A 16,267-nucleotide genomic window follows, 5' to 3' on the forward strand; every position below is an offset into this window, starting at 1 on the left:
ACAAGAAGGTGGGACGATAAAAGCAGGCAGCCGCTGGTGGCCACTAATCCATCCCGCGCTGCGAGCTGCCATCCATCCATTCCATTCGCATCCAATGGCGCTCTCACTCTCCCTGGCGCCGCCAGTAGCCGCAGCAGCCGCCGCCGGCGGCAGCAGCAGCCCGAGCTTCCTCCGGCCGGCGGCGGTGGCGATGAGGCGTGGTCGAAGGAGTAATGCGCGCGGCAGCGTGGTGGCGATGGCCGACCTGCTGGGCGACTTCGGCGCGCGCGATCCCTTCCCGGAGGAGATCGAGAGCAAGTTCGGGGAGAAGGTGCTGGGCAACGTGGACACCCTCCACCAGATCCTCATCCCGACCCTGTCGGCGCTCTCGCTGGCTCGCCTCCCGCTGCAGCCCGACGCGGAGGCGCTCTCCCTGGACGATGCGCGCAGGCTGCTCCTCAAGGTGGTCGGGTGGAGGCTGCTGCTCTCCGACGACGAGCAGCGGCCCGCGCGGCTGCAGTGCGTCTGGAAGGTCCGCGACGAGTCCTGCGGCCAGGAGCTCATCGCCAGGATCAACGCAGCGCTCGACGGTGCCGGCCACGCGCCGGCAGCACTGGTCTGGGAGGCCCCCAGCCAGGTGAGGGCCGAGCTCTCAACGCCCTCCGCCGCCGGCGACAGCCTCACCGTCAACGACTACATCGTCGCCGCCAGGATAGACAAAGTCAAGACGCTCGATCTTATCCCCAAGAAGCGAGTCTGGGCATGAATGGCAATTGGATCTTACATTTTCTATCCCTTCAATTAATTAATTAGAATTACTTGCCTGCTTGAATTTATTGGTTGTATTAATTGTACTTTCAATTCCTCCTGCGGGCTGCCATGTGTGTATTGTACTTGCAATTACTGAGTAGAGAAAAAATAATTTACTCATGCAGAACCAAGAGCGGCCTTCACATCACACATGACACATTCAGAACCAAGAGCGGCCTTCAAATCAGCGGGCGACTGCTGTAGGCAGCCTTCCAACACAAAGTGATGATCACTGATCCTTGAGTCCTATCTAATCCCAATGGTTAGATCAAATATTAAGTGCTCAGAAATAGCTATATCATCACTAAGAACAAGCTACTGTAATTCTGTACAAACAAACAGAGCTAACCAAAGTGATGTGCTCACAAATTAAACTGATATAACAGTGCTGAGAACAGATCAAGAGCAACACACTAACACTGTGTTCGGCTGGTGATTCCAGCTCCAGCTCTACAGTGTTTCCCTCTCACATCCCTCCAGTTCCAGCCTTCAGCCACCAGCCAGGTAACAGTGTTTTTCTCTCACACCACTCCACCTCCAGCCTCCAGCTCCAGCCTGCCGAACAGGGTGTAAAACTCTTTACTGTCGCGTTTGTCGCACTACACCGCGTTAATCCGCCCAAAGGCATGCAATCACATCCAAGTAATAATAAAATTAGCAGATTACACAAGTAATTGTAAACTGGGCAATAGGTAACTCACGACACATAAATTGTCTATTGAGGCTGTCGGTACCCCAGGATTGGGGTACCCCTCTTACTCTGCCTGGGTAAGAGTCTCGTAGTTATCCTTAACTACGCCTCGACGGCTGGATGGCCGGACCCCTGTAGTCCGGAGCCCTACTCTCCCGGCAAACGGACCCGGACCCGCTCCCCGCTTGAGGAAGTTCCGGTGATGCCACGTGTCCCGGAGAAGGGAGCGCTCGGCTAGGGGGCCCGGACCTCCCACCAGATCCCGGACCCCAAGTACAATCCGGACCCCATAGCGAGAGAGAACAGACACCCCGCCTGTCGGGGTCCGAAGCCGCCTGGGGGGTCCGAAGCCGCCACGTGTCCACAGGAGCGGGCCCGCGTAGGGCGCGGCGCTTCTCCGGGAAGACACGCCCCCCTACCGCATTCAATACGGTAGGCATAAGTGCGCTCTACCACAGCAGAGCCCGAGGCGACTTTTTGCCAAGCTGTACTATTGACCGCGCGTTACCAAGGCGCGCGGTGTAGCCTCTGGCACCGCCCACGCCACGTACGCCAGTTAGACACGACAACTCGACGACGGAGTATCATAACGCCTACGCGGTAGGCCCAACAGTCTACACCGCAACCTACACTACCTCAACGGGCGCCTCGCCGATGGGACAAGAGAAGACCCCCCTCGGTCAGAGAGTCTACAAGACGATGAAGTGTATCCGGCAAGAGATTCTCCATCACTGTAGCTCCATTAGTGTCTATTTAGTATAGTATACATCCTTGTTGGACCCACCTGTCGGGGTCCAAACACCTATGTACGCGCCCTCCTTGCTCTATAAAAGGGAGACGTCCGTTAGAGAAAGGCTCAGGTCCGAAAGAGGACTGGAAGGTAGAGGATAGACTCATCCACCGACACTAGAGCAAGACTACTCTCAAGTGGACGTAGGGTATTACGCTCCGGCGGCCTGAACCACTCTAAAATCCTCGTGTGTTCTTGCGTTCTTGCCCCCAAGCTAGATAGGCCTAATCGCTTAGCACAATCCAGAGTACACCCCCTCGGGGATTAGGCGGGTGCGTTCCGCCACCCGGCTGTGGGTACCCTAAAAAGCCCACAACATTTGGCGCCGTCCGTGGGGATCGCGCAAACATTGGCTAGATCTCCGCTCACCTCCTAGTTTCTGAGGTTGAGTTCTTCCTCTGCAACGGCGACGAGAAGATGAAGAGGGGCGCGGCGCCACCCGCGACGCATGCCCCAACACCGAAGCGGCAGAATCCTCGGTGCGGTGGCGCACGGCAGCGGCGACCTGCTGTGCTTACGACACCTCAGAACCGGCACGATGGTGCGCAAGAGCGACGCCTACTATGCGTCGCCCTGCGCCATCCTAGTGTCGGCTCAAGGTTTTTGAAGCGTCCCCTCATAAGAGAGAACTTAAATGTGATACAAACATCAGTCCCAGGAGGCTGATGCCACATTTATTACATCAGATGGTTCATTACCATACAAACCTCCGAGGAGGACACTCGATACAGATGATAATAAAAAGTAACCAAGCTACGACATAACACCAGACCACAATCCACATGGGGTCTAGCTCGGGCTCAGAGTACTGCGTCAGCGAAAACATCTCGAACAGGGTCGGTTCCACAGGCAAGGTTGGGTGTAGAACGATAACCCTACTCGGCGGCGTCTGGTACGAAGTCTGGGTCTTCTTCTGTAAAAAGTAAGAATGTGGTGAGTACAAACGTACTCAGCAAGTACAACCACACCCACGGATGGGGTTATATCAGAATAATATGCACAGGTAAATCAAGGGTAAGGTTACGGTTTAATTTGCAGAAAGCTATCTTTTATGCAGGGGTTTATTTAGCAGAAAAACATTTCAGAAACCAGTTTTTTTTGTATTGAGTAACACGGAGTTCAAGTTTAAAACTGCTACCGGACTCCCCGTCCGTCGTAGCACACGGCACAACTGCCGGACACATTTTCAAAACAACTCACGCTAGCCCAACCCAAGGTAAACACTAGTAGTGAGACCACACCGTAACTCGCCCAATACCGTGGGCACGGACTATTCGAATAGATTCTTAACTCTGCAGAGGTGTGCAACTTTACACACAAGCGGGTACCACAACACGAGCACCGAAGTGTCGGTGTAGATCCCAACATAGCCATTACCCACCTTAGCTAGACCTGATTCGCCATCACGGGATTCACCAAGGGGTCATCGGCCTATCTCTGAGGTACGACCGGGGTATAAGCCACACTGAACATATCCCTTTTCCTTGGTCACCCGTTGCTCTCAGCCCTCCTGATGGCTATCACATCAACTAGTGGGATTTATGCTAAGCCGTTGCCCATTCAACGGTCGAGTGGTTTGCACGATAATGGAGTTAGGTGAGATGTAACACCAACTCGGTCCTTAGGGGTGACAAGATGGATATCTCCCTTCCTTGCCTTGCCACAACGGCACGAGCACACCAAAAGGCAAATCCGTAGAAATGCCATCCATCCCGTCTAAACTTTCTTTACAAAAACACCACATTTATCCCATCCCACATACGCACACATTTTCTTTATAAAATAAATCGTATTATGAGAAAAGTTCTAAGCGTTCTAATATCGATTAACGTCCAAGCAAAATCAGACATTAATCTAGGTGGTCAAGGAATGGTCATCACAAATCAAGGGGTGGCTATCCAACCGTGTTTTCATGCAAGCAAAACATATGCAATTTTATAAAGCAGGCCATTGGGTTGTGTTTATAAAAACTAGGACAAAAACATGCATCAAAGGATGGGATTGAACTTGCCGTCTTCGAAGCCTTCGGGGAGGTCCTGTCCTTCGGGCTCGGGGTCGCGGAACGGGTCCTCGTTCACCTGCTCACAGTACTGCTCATTGACGGGCTCTTCTTCGTTCACTCCGTGGTCTACAGCGCACACAAACAAGCACACAATCAATACACAGAAAAACAAAGACCTATCGTTGAGCTCGAATCGGGAACACATAAGGTAAGGGGTACGAAGTAATATTTTTGGGTGGATTCCTAATGGCATGGTCAAAACTATGTTATGAGAGGCGTGGTAAAGTTTTAGGTTGATCCGAGGTCGTTTGGCGCATGAAATGATAGGTTGTATGAGGTTTAGGGGTTAAGTAAGGGTCCAGGGACTTGTTTGCAATTACTTTTGGGAAGGACTAGATTGTAATTTCTAGAAATGTCTGGGGTATACTTAGAAAGGGCAGGGGCTTATTTTTAAGTGTTTTCATAAGGTGGGAGGGTCTGTTTTGTAATATAGTAAGAGAGGGGGGTCTCTTTTGCAAAATAACTAGAAAGGTGGAAGGACTCTTAAGGAATTAGAGAGAAGGACGGGGGTCTAAAGGCAAAACTGCCTTTCTCTCCCCTTTCCTCACGCCGGGAAACAGGGGAGGCGGCCATGGGTCGTCGGCGGCGCTCGGCCGGCGGCCCTGGGCCTCGGGGGCGGTCGGGGTGAGGGGGAATAGGGTCTAGGCTATGCGGGGGGGTCCGATCTCTGGCCGCAGCTCGGCCCGAGGCGGCCTGAGATGGCCTGGCCACAGCGGCGGGCGACGGTGGCCCTGGACCGGTGTTCCAGAGGGGCGGCAGCGGTCAAGGAGAGGGTGAGGGGCATCAGGGAGCCTCGAGAGTGCCATCCCCTACCTCAATTTGGGCCGAGGGGTAGTGGAGAGGGGGCTCCGCGGCGGCTGGCAGCGGCAATGGCGGGCGGCGGTGCTACAAGCTAGAAGGGGAGGGCTGGGGTGGTGGACGTGGCAGTGGGGTGGAGGAGCAGCGCTGGGGGCCCTTTTAAAGGCGAGCCAAGGCGGTGGAGGCTCGGCGGGACGCGGGCGGAGGCCGGCGGGCGGTGCGGCCGAGTAAATGGCATCGCGACACGGCGGCGCTAGCGGCGAGGCGGGATGGGACTGGTCGGGCAGGCTGCGAGGGGTGCTGTGCGGGCGTCAATGGCGAGCTGAGGCGAGGCGAGTGCCGGCGACACGACGCCTCGCGCAGGCGGCGCTGTGCGGCGTCAACGGCGGCAGTGGGCGGGGTCGGGGCAGTGGCGAGCGGGGCCGGGAGGCCGGCGAGCGGCGTGGCCACGCGTGTGCGTGTGCGCTGAGGTGGCGAGTGGCACAGGGAGGCCGTGCTGGCGCGGGCCGGCGTGCGGCGCGAGCACGCGGTGCGCGCGCGTGTCGCGGCTCGGCGCGCCGAGCGTCGGGTGCGTGTCCGCGCGCGCGGGCGCACGGGCATGCTGAGGCGGCGCGCGTGCACACGGGTGAGCGGGTGCTGCAGTGTGCGCGAGCGCTGCGGTTAGGAGCAGGCCGGAGCGGGGACAGGTGCTCGGGCGGTCGGAGTGCGGCGCGGCTCGGGGACGTGCGCGTGCGAGCGGAGCAGAGGGGAAGGGGAAGCAGGAGAAGGAAGGAGGGGGGAAAGAGAAGAGAAAAAGAAAAAAAAAAGAAAAAATGGAAAATGGAAAATGGAAAAAAAGAAAAGAAAAAGGAGGGAGAGAGAGAAAAAGGAGAGGGTGGAGGCGGGATTCGCGCCGCGATCGCGGCGCCCGGTCGGCCACGCACGGCGTCGGGCACGCGCGAGCGGTCAGGCGCGTCCCGCGGGTCGAGGGTGAACAACGCGATGGATTCGGATGTCGGGGTTGGGTCTTTCGAGGATCGGGTGATCGGGCGGAAAAACTCTGAGCTCAAAGATGAACACTTGGTTTTGAAACTAATTATCGCACGATTTAATTTAGCGGATTTTTGGGATGTTACAGTTTTCTCTCAAGCTACCACCGGGAGCCCCCCCCCCCTGATGACATGACGTCGGCTCAAGGTTTCCTCTCAAGATGGAGCTGGAGCCGACGGCTATGGCTCGGGAAGGATGCCTGTCGCCTTCTTCCTCACCTGGCTCAGGCCTCTCTCGGTGCTGCTGCAGACAGGCCTTGGCCTCACCGAGAGGCACGGGGGCCTTGCACCAGCACCAAGGTGGAGCCGGCTAACGACCACCCTTCTCCACGCTCCGTGCTCGTCCAAGCGAGCACCCGTCCTTCGCTGTGCCTAGGGGCCAGGCTGGATTCAGCTCACTATGAGCAGTCATCGGGCTGGCTTCCGACGGCAGCCGGCAACTGCAGGGCCACTCCCATTCAAAGCCAAAGAAATTGTTCTCATGCAAACTAAAGCATGAAACAGTTCTTATGCTGGGAAGGGCCCCGCAAGCTCCCGAGGTGATGCTGGATGATGTTGTGAAGGCACGTCCAGGGCGCCTTCGCCCCCAACAGCTGAGAGGAACATCCAAGGTGGCAGCTCCACTACGGCCAGCAACGTGTACGCCTTACAGGGTAACGGCTGTAGGTTATCACTAGATAGGATTGAGTGTGTTTCTCCTTTGTAATGATTTGGTGCCTACATGTGGTCCAGAGTGGTAAAGGTCCGCCCTTGTAAACCCGATCTCTGGCTTCATCGCACAAACATGCGACACCAGCAAGTGGTCCAGAGCGGTAGAGGTTCGCCCTCGTAATCCCGATCTCTGATGTACACCACGAGTCAAGCAATAAAGGAGATTCGCTTCCTCAGTCCTATCTTTACATTAACCTGATACCACTTGTCCGTTCAGCTTGCTTGTTTTCTTTCTTCCGTACGGAGATTTTTCTTTTGTTGCTAACAATCCAAAATCAAGTTACTGGCTTGTGGTCAGGTGGGGACACCCCTTCTAGCTGGAAGGTAGTTCGGACCTTTAGGGACCTGCTCCGGAGAAGTGGTGCCCGTATCCTGGGGTAGAGAAGCTCCGCGTAGCTTAGCCTGGTAATGTACCCTAAGCCAACGTACTTCACTACCTTGTTACGAGTCCCATAGTATCCGAGACTGCTGTCCCTAGAGGTCCCGGGATCCCTTCTAGTATAAGGCCTGGTTCCCTACACCTCACTGCAAGGTCCGGTGGCGTAATTCATGGGATCGGCAGCAACGCTCCAAGTCCACTCCGGTGGCCCGCTCCGGCGGAGACCGCTCGCCACGGTCGCTCCAAGTCCACTCCGGTGGCCCGCTCCGGCGGAGACCGCTCGCCACGGTCGCTCCAAATCCACTCCGGTGGCCCGCTTTGGCAGAGACCGCTCGACATGGTCGCTCCAAGTCCACTCCGGTGGCCCGCTCCGGCGGAGACCGCTCGCCACGGTCGCTCCAAGTCCACTCCGGTGGCCCGCTCCGGCGGAGACCGCTCGCCACGGTCGTTCCAAGTCCACTACGGTGGCCCGCTTCGGCGGAGACCGCTCGACACGGTCGCTCCAAGTCCACTCCGGTGGCCCGCTCCGGCGGAGACCGCTCGCCACAGTCGCTCCAAGTCCACTCCGGTGGCCCGCTCCGGCGGAGACCGCTCGCCACGGTCGCTCCAAGTCCACTCCGGTGGCCCGCTCCGGCGGAGACCGCTCGCCACGGTCGCTCCAAGTCCACTCTGGTGGCCCGCTACGGCGGAGGCCGGTCGCCACGGTCGCTCCAAGTCCACTCCGGTGGCCCGCTCCGGCAGAGACCGCTCGCCACGGTCGCTCCAAGTCCACTCCGGTGGCCCGCTCCGGCGGAGACCGCTCGCCACGATCGCTCCAAGTCCACTCCAGTGGCCCGCTCCGGCGGAGACCGCTCGACACGGTCGCTCCAAGTCCACTCCGGTCGCCCGCTCCGGCGGAGACCGCTCGCCACGGTCGCTCCAAGTCCACTCCGGTGGCCCGCTCCGGCGGAGACCGCTCGCCACGGTCGCCTAAAGCCGGGTCCGGGGAAGTAGTGTTCGCTCCCTGAGCGGTTCGAGGTCCGTACAGCCGCTTAGCTTGGCTCCATATCCTAAGCCTGTACCTTCACCGCCCTACGAAGAACACACTAGTACCAGAACCTGGTTGCCAGGTGTTCCGGCTTCCAAGGGGTCCGGAGCAACCGCTCTCGACATGAGCACACCGACACAGCCAAGTTGCGTGGGAACACGTCACGATGGTGGCCCCACCCGCGGGTTCGTACCTCTCCCGAGGTGGGCCCGGGGGCCACTGTCGGTACCCCAGGATTGGGGTACCCCCTCTTGCTGTGCCTGGGTAAGAGTCTCGTAGTTATCCTTAACTACGCTCGACGACTGGGCGGCCGGACCCCTGTAGTCCGGAGCCCTACTCTCCCGGCAAACGGACCCGGACCCGCTCCCCGCTTGATGAAGGTCCGGTGATGCCACGTGTCCCGGAGAAGGGAGCGCTCGGCTAGGGGCCTGGACCTCCCACCAGGTCCCAGACCCCCAAGTACAATCCGGACCCCTTAGCGGGAGAGAACAGACACCCCGCCTGTCAGGGTCCGAAGCCGCCTGGGGGGTCCGAGGCCGCCACGCGTCCACAGGTGCGGGCCCGCGTAGGGGCGTGGCGCTTCCCCGGGAAGACACGCCCACCTACCGCATTCAATACGGTAGGCGTAAGTGCGCTCTGCCACAGCAGAGCCCGAGGCGGCTTTTGCCAGGCTGTACTATTGACCGCGCGTTACCAAGGCGCGCGGTGCAGCCTCTGGCACCGCCCACGCCATGTACGCCAGTTAGACACGACAACTCGACGACAGAGTATCATAACGCCTACGCGGTAGGCCCAACAGTCTACGCCGCAACCTACACTACCTCAACGGGCGCCTCGCCGATGGGACAAGAGAAGACCCCCCTCGGTCAGTCTACAAGACGATGAAGTGTATCCGGCAAGAGATTCTCCATCACTGTAGCTCCATTAGTGTCTATTTAGTATAGTATACATCCTTGTTGGACCCACCTGTCGGGGTCCAAACACCTGTGTACGCGCCCTCCTTGCTCTATAAAAGGGAGACGCCCGTTAGAGAAAGGCTCAGGTCCGAAAGAGGACTGGAAGGCAGAGGATAGACTCATCCACCGACACTAGAGCAAGACTACTCTCAAGTGGACGTAGGGTATTACGCTCCGGCGGCCCGAACCACTCTAAAATCCTCGTGTGTTCTTGCGTTCTTGCCCCCAAGCTAGATAGGCCTAATCGTTTAGCGCAATCCCGAGTACACCCCCTCGGGGATTAGGCGGGTGCGTTCCGCCACCCGGCTGTGGGTACCCTAAAAAGCCCACAACAGAGGCAGAGATGGTACAGATTGAAGTTTTCATAGTTTGTATGAAAAAATTGGTTTGCACCTGATATGTTCCATTGTTACAAACTGCCAAGCAAACAAGTAAATAAAATCTCTACATCAATTGACCCAAGCCCAATGAGCACGTAGTCGGTGGCATATACAGGCTACCAAATGAACCCCGTAACCATTTTTTGCTTCCGTTGCATCGACAATCATCACTTCATCAGCGTCGTTGACAACTCTCTACTTCATTAATTTTTTCTAAAAAAATTAACAAGGCTAGGACTGGGGACCGCAGCTCTCAGGAGTTTTCGCAAAAGTTACGGCGGACTGTTTTTATAAATTTGGCATGAATTTCATATTTTTCTATTTTTTACATTGAAATATTTTATATTTCAGAGGCTTAACACACAGGAAACTTGTGTTTAAAGTTAGAGGGTTTTTAAATAGAGGCTTAGCTTGATTTTTATAGTTACAGGGGCTTTTTCTAATTTTTCACGTGCTTGTGTGGTTGGTTTGGACAGATGAATTCAATAGAGTTGGAGGGTTACTCAAGCAAATGTGGAAATACAGCAACCACATGTAACTTCTTTATAATGCTGCTGCTGCTCAATCAAATAAAACCCGCCAAGGGCAAACTTAGTCCAGCAGATACTAAGGGCTTCTCCAGTGTCCTATGAAAAGCGAATCCTGAGAGCATGCAAAGATTCGACCCATCACCACTAAAGTACATCGAATCTTTGTACAGTATCAAGATTCGAACTCCAAAATGAGTCGATGCAAACACAATAAAAAACTATAAATGCACAGTGTTTTCAACGTCTCAACCGCCAGCTCCTAGCGTGAGCGATGTGGTTGGGAGGATGATCTGATCTATTATTTTATTATTTGGCCAACAAACGGAGCCTTCACGTTCGTTCTCAAGACTTATAAATTTTCACATTAATCGGAGAAAAATAAAAAAAATAAAAATTATCCATCACTGCCATTACAATAAAATTAGCCTAAAATACCCCTGTACCTAACTAAAAATCACCCACCAATGCCATTATGAAAAATTAAATATAAAATATCATTTAATTATGTATCAGTTACAAATATATACTATTAATAAAAACTAAAGGTAACAACAATCAATCAAAATAAAATGAAAATAAAAATATAATTATCTACATAATATTATTAAAGCTCAACAAATCATATTGTTATTATAGGTAGATCATAGTTCAATTGTTTTAATCAACAATAAGACATAACTTACGATAATGAACAAGATGATGTATAGTAAAAAAAATAGTATAACCTTTAAGTAAGATTTCAACAACATGCAAAATTTTGAATTTTCAATACTAGCCGCGCAAATACGTGGGCTATACGCCTATTTTTTTTAAGGTGACCGCATTGTATGGGTCGGTACCACTGGAGATTGAAGAATCATCTGGAGTCCGGCTGCACGTGTCCTCTTTTTTCAGCATGAATCGAATCACCACTGGAAAAACCCTAAGAGGATGCACTTAACAAACAAAATAGATCAAGCACTACATACATATATATAACCTAGGTTTGTTTGCAATCCGACATCCAAATGCCACTGGGGCAACATAACGGCATCGTACAAGTGTTAATCATTACAACATAGCAGATTCGGCATCCAATGATCATTAGCATTACATGATACTGTATTAAGTTGGCGTTTGGATCTAGGGACAACTTTTAGTCCTGGCCGCATCGAATGTTTGTGCCAATTACGAGGAATAAACATGAGCTAACTATAAAATTAATTGTATGTGGTCACCAGATGAATTTATTAATCTACTTTCACTGTAGCACAATATGGTCAAATTCTGCACTAATTACTGTAGCACAATATGAATAAATCATGGTTAAATCTGAAAGCAGAACATAATCTGTAGTTAAAGTCTAATTGGTGTGATATGTGGTCTAGTTTTTCAGTCTGGGAAAGTTGGATGCCAGTGATAGCGTGTCGTATGCGCGCGTGCAGCCTTCTGTTTTTAGGTTTTACGTACCCGCGTAAATTTCGTACCAGATGAGGTGTCCACGGCGGCGCTGAGCAGTGACAGTGAGCACGGCTGTGCACGGGGCATGCTGAAAGCGCCGCCTAAAGCGCATGTGATGTGAGGCCAGCGTTTATCGGCCGCTGCTGTGTCGCTCGCCCCCCATCAGGCCATCACCCCGAGGGGATGGAGTGTCCACTGACCAGCCTCTGCTCCGTCGCTGCGTGTTAGCACAGCTAGCTTTTGGGGGGTGTGGGGCAGCACGACGGCCGGCCATGGCCGCCGTGGAAAACACGGCGCTGGTTGCAGGGAGCGCCAACCGCGGCAGCCGCCCAGCCACCGCCACGGCGAATAGAGCGTCAGTTGGCACAGGATTTGCCGGTGCATGGAATGCGTGGGCGGCGGGGAGGCCGCCGCCGCCGCCGCGCGGCGTGACCGTGAGGACCCAGGCCGGCGCCACCGGGGCGCGGCCGTCGTCGTCGTCGCCACCGGACGCCGTGACCTACAGCGCGAGCATCTCCACCGACACACCCATCCACGAACCCCCCGGGGTGAGCAAGCTAAGCCGCCTGCCTACCATGGATGTGGATTATTGGGGGCGAAGAGCTGAAGCTACTCCTCATCGTGTGGCGCGTGCGTGCAGGACTCCTTCGACGAGTACCTCCAGGACCGCGCGCGCGTGTTCCGCGCCATGTTCCCCGACGAGATCAGGAGCGAGCGGCTCGGCGATGTGTGTAACAGTAACACTGACCACCCCTCCCCTTCCCCCGCTCCGTCGATTTTCTTCGTCAGTCCGTTCGCCGATTGGTTGAGCAGCGAGCGAAAATTCTGCAGGGGGAGTGGCGGATCCAGATGCTGCCGCTGCAGTTCCTCCTCCTCACCGTGCGGCACCGCGACGGTGGGCTCGAGCTCCGAATCGTCCGTAAAGCTTGACCCAGCTTAAGCTTACCAGTTCTTGGTGTATCTAACCTACCAGCATTCCAACAACTGCGACTGTTGATCCAAATGCGCTTGTTTGTTTTGCAGACTGAGTGGGAGCTGAGGGGGCTGGACAACGGCTACGCGCCCTTGAGCTTCGACCTCGGCGTGAGCGGGTCGCTGTACGCGGACCGGAGCCGCGGCCGCGCCGCCGCCGGGTGCCGGATGAAGGGCCACCTCGAGATCACCATCACCGTCGTCCTGCTGCCGCCCCTGCGCCTCGTGCCGGAGAGCGTCCTACGCGGCGTCGCTGAATCGGTAGGATGATGGGACAAGCGTGTGTTGTCTGCACATTCTACCGGTCAGGATTCAGAGCTTCGGCTTCTGAAAACGCAGGTTCTGTCGAGGATGGCGGAGAAGATGAAGCGCGACGTGGACGTCGGCCTCATCGCCGACTTTCGGAGGTTCCACCGGGAGAAGGCGGCGGCGTCCGGGGCCAGGCCAACGCTGGACGCGACGGTACCAGCAAGAGACGAAGCCTCTGAAAGCTAGAGAATCGCTGACGATCTGTGTGTGCACCGTCCCTTGTACATAGAGAGCTATCTGTGCGCAGCATCAATACATCAGGTTGATTAAAACATGTTCCTGTTTGCTCGCACGCCCGCGCCCGCATTCCATGCGAAAAAGTGGACGCGTCGCGTTCAGCCGTGGCTCTGGCTATTTTTTGAAAAAAGTCCTCTTATTTACTAGAAATAATAACTAGACCCATTTCTATATGTTAAAGATCTACCATTCCGAGCCTTTCCATTCGTCCACGACAGCAGAAAAGATTTTGGCCGTTTGATTTATATCCTGCGGTGGCCGTCTTCCACCCGGCTGCTGTAACAAAATCTTTCATTCGCAAAGCACGCTCCATCTGATTCCTCCAATGGCGCTCGGCAACCGGATGGCGAAGCCAAGGGGGCGGCCACCATGGCGCTGCCGCCTCCAGCGGCAGGGCGGCTCCCGACAGCTCCACATCCGGGAGCAGACTCGTGGCCGCGACGCTCGTCGGCGCCTGCGCAAGGCGTTGTCCCGCATCCGAAGGCCTTGGCGGCCTGATCCCTGCCCACCTGCACCTGATGCTGGACGCAGACGCCGCCGAGGAGGAGGTCCGGTAAGGTGGCCGGCGCGCCTTCCTCAGCCCCTCCCCTCTCCGACCTCCCTGCCCCTCTCCTCCTACGTCGCCGGCCGGCCGACCAACCGCGCAGACATGACTGGGGTCGCCGCTCATGGATCTACGTGCGGAGCGTGGTCCCGGCGCCCCGCCATGGCGTCCGCCTCCGCGCGCGACCTACCCTCCTCGCCCACCACCTGCTCGACGGATTGCCTCCCCTACAACCACTTGCGCATGCACTCGCAAAACAGACAGGGTGGGCATAAACCGCAAGGTGCTGCTTCTCTCGACCTCCGCGACGACCTCAACACGCCCTCGGTTGCCGAGCAGCGGGCGGCGCACTGGAAGGTGCGGTTCGTGCATGGTGATATCAGCCTGCGGCACCGCGAGGACAAAACGGTTGCCTATATTGCGTCACGCATGCCTGCCATCTATGCGCCGTTCCCCGTGTGCTCCGCAATATTGTTCGTTTTCAATGAGCCGATTTTATTTTATGGAGCCCATTCATCATGGACCGATTTGTGTACTTTGCAGGTTCGATGGAGGTTGCCAGAGTTTGCGCCTGCCAAGGTGTTGGATTTTGGTGCCGAGCCAAGCTCAGTGCTTTGGTAAGCATGCCATGATTTACATTTGTTAGTACGAAGTATCTGTTTACGTAAGCTTAATATGCTACTCCATCCGTTTCAAATTATAAGTCATTCCAAGAATCTTGGAGAGTCAACTATATCAAAGTTTGACCAAAATTATAGAGAGAAATATAAAGATTTATGACATCAAATAGGTGCACTATGAAAATATAGCTAACAAAGAATCTAATGACAATTGGTATCATAAATGTTATTATCTTGTCATATAAATTTGGTTAAACTTGAAAAACTTTGATTCTCCAAAATTTTTGAAATAACTTATAATTCGGAACGGAGGGAGTATAAGAATACAAGGCCTATTTGGATTGCTATTCCAATCTACTGACAAAAATGCTGGTTAGCTACGACCTCGATATCGTAACATGCAATATATGCCAAGCAGCCTGCAATATCGATGCTGCTACATATGATGTTTAATAAACTGCTATGTTCTGTGAAATGGCATAGACTCCATTGAATAGAATGGGGCATCTACATGAGCCGTTAGCCATGAATTTGCCCTGTTGATAAACTCTGAGGTTCCATTACTTTCTTGCTGGTACCAAGCAAGATCAGAGCAGGAACAACTAACCCTGTCCGATCCTAGAGAGCCAACGTTGGGTATTTTTTTGTGCATATTTGAATATCAATTTCTTGACTAGCTAGACTATTCAGGTGCCTACAGGCTACCAGGCTACCATTCTGGGCCTTTCATTGCTGTGGTCACTACTTGATCAGGTTAAACTCTCACTGCCCTGGCTTTTCTTGAAAGATAAAATTATTGGCACAGATTAGGCTATTATCAGGATCATTGTAACAACTTGCCATGTATCATACATGCCTTTGTTTCTTAAACAAAACCGTTAAGGATCTCTAACTCCCAGATTATTTTGAGAAGATACCCTTCTAAACCGAACTTCGCGGCAACTAGGGCCATGTGTGATTCATATGTGTAATGCATTTGCTTTCCTGTGCATTTTTCACAAGCTACTATGCATTTAGGTTTAAGTCGAGTTATGGTGACATTACTCTCAAGTTTCCCAGTAGTTAAATGGACTCAATCGATATTAAGGGTTTGCAACTAAATCGCTTTAATGTAAGCCAAGTCTAAGACTAGAACATTTCTGGTTCAGTAAGTTTCTATTACTTCCTGTTTAATTTTTCCCTTTTGCTAATACAGATTGAGTTAACCGTGATATCTACTGCCATTTTTTTTATCAATGCTATCATGTTTTACACTACTTTTGGTATATGAATGCATGCAAGTGAAATGGAAAAGGGAAGAAAGAAAGTAACTACTGAAAAAAAAGATTAGTTACATAAAAACTTACAGAACATTTTATTGTCCATACAGGGGTAAAGGGTTGCTATAACACATGAATCTTAGCAATTGGAATCGAAGTAAAACTGCAGCGCCATCGACATTTTTTTTTGATAATGCACCATCCACAATTGTATGCCTTTCTTGCTTCTTTTATTTTTCCATAAGCATGAGGATGGTTTCTGTAAATGCACTACTTTGTTTAAATTTATATTGCACAATTAAATAATATCTTCCATGATTAAATATATCACTACAAACATATAAATTTTAAATTTACTTATATCAGAAAAAAATAAGGCAAGGACGCGCCAAGGTAGCCACTTGCAGCTTAAGCAATCATCTTGCTGGTACCGTAACATCTTTGAGATGCATTCTGTGTCTGTGCAGGTAGGAGGATGGTCTGAGGAGTATGAAGGGCTCATGTAAACTTCGGTGAGGGTTCAGGGAACGAAGTGTCGTTGTTTTAACCCAGGAAGGCCCACAATAGTCTACTCTTGCACTTGAGCAGGTTATATCTGAAACAGACCGGGTTTCCGAAAGGCGAACCCGACTCTCTGTAACGTCGTGATAATCCCTGGATTAGTAGCTATCACATACAGATCTCATTTCAATCGAGTATCACAGACATATCTCGCGTTTACAACATCACATGGATTTATTTATTA

The 16,267-nt window shown here is 53.2% G+C and overlaps 3 protein-coding genes across 9 annotated transcripts; all 3 read left to right on the plus strand.

Moving 5' to 3' along the window:
• Positions 1-2: 2 nt before the first annotated feature.
• On the plus strand, positions 3-920 carry LOC120661931 (probable pterin-4-alpha-carbinolamine dehydratase, chloroplastic). Its single transcript, XM_039940946.1, has one exon. It carries the CDS (start codon positions 95-97, stop codon positions 743-745), a length of 651 nt encoding a protein of 216 aa, XP_039796880.1. The 5' UTR covers positions 3-94; the 3' UTR covers positions 746-920.
• Positions 921-12,162: 11,242 nt separating this feature from the next.
• On the plus strand, positions 12,163-13,108 carry LOC120659012. The gene is made up of 4 exons (XM_039937095.1): positions 12,163-12,308; positions 12,413-12,496; positions 12,605-12,814; positions 12,893-13,108. Exons 1-4 carry the CDS (start codon positions 12,270-12,272, stop codon positions 13,046-13,048), a joined length of 489 nt encoding a protein of 162 aa, XP_039793029.1. The 5' UTR covers positions 12,163-12,269; the 3' UTR covers positions 13,049-13,108.
• Positions 13,109-13,388: 280 nt separating this feature from the next.
• On the plus strand, positions 13,389-16,267 carry LOC120661932. 7 transcript variants are annotated; one of them, XR_005670142.1, is made up of 5 exons: positions 13,389-14,000; positions 14,187-14,260; positions 14,954-15,016; positions 15,633-15,732; positions 15,990-16,267. XR_005670142.1 is itself a non-coding variant. In XM_039940947.1 (4 exons), the coding sequence occupies exons 1-4, from the start codon at positions 13,425-13,427 to the stop codon at positions 15,991-15,993; spliced, it is 717 nt and encodes a 238-aa protein (XP_039796881.1). In that variant the 5' UTR covers positions 13,389-13,424; the 3' UTR covers positions 15,994-16,267. The 7 variants fall into 7 exon arrangements, 3 of the variants coding, with proteins under 3 accessions (XP_039796881.1, XP_039796883.1, XP_039796882.1); XR_005670141.1 differs by having other exon boundaries at positions 14,954-15,732; XR_005670143.1 differs by lacking the exon at positions 14,954-15,016.

This window comes from Panicum virgatum, chromosome 2N (assembly GCF_016808335.1).
Source record: "Panicum virgatum strain AP13 chromosome 2N, P.virgatum_v5, whole genome shotgun sequence".
NCBI classification, from domain to species: Eukaryota; Viridiplantae; Streptophyta; class Magnoliopsida; order Poales; family Poaceae; genus Panicum; species Panicum virgatum.

What these genes read in the sequence shown, in the direction of transcription:
- LOC120661931 (XM_039940946.1), top strand. Translation starts at nt 95, where the DNA reads ATGGCGCTCTCACTCTCCCTGGCGCCGCCAGTAGCCGCAGCAGCCGCC.
- LOC120659012 (XM_039937095.1), top strand. Translation starts at nt 12,270, where the DNA reads ATGTTCCCCGACGAGATCAGGAGCGAGCGGCTCGGCGAT. An exon ending in GGAGCGAGCGGCTCGGCGAT is followed by an intron (nt 12,309 to 12,412) that starts GTGTGTAACAGT and finishes AAAATTCTGCAG; the next exon opens with GGGGAGTGGCGGATCCAGAT. An exon ending in TACGCGGCGTCGCTGAATCG is followed by an intron (nt 12,815 to 12,892) that starts GTAGGATGATGG and finishes CTGAAAACGCAG; the next exon opens with GTTCTGTCGAGGATGGCGGA.
- LOC120661932 (XM_039940947.1), top strand. Translation starts at nt 13,425, where the DNA reads ATGGCGCTCGGCAACCGGATGGCGAAGCCAAGGGGGCGGCCACCATGG. An exon ending in AGCGGGCGGCGCACTGGAAG is followed by an intron (nt 14,001 to 14,186) that starts GTGCGGTTCGTG and finishes TGTACTTTGCAG; the next exon opens with GTTCGATGGAGGTTGCCAGA. An exon ending in GAGCCAAGCTCAGTGCTTTG is followed by an intron (nt 14,261 to 14,953) that starts GTAAGCATGCCA and finishes TAGACTATTCAG; the next exon opens with GTGCCTACAGGCTACCAGGC.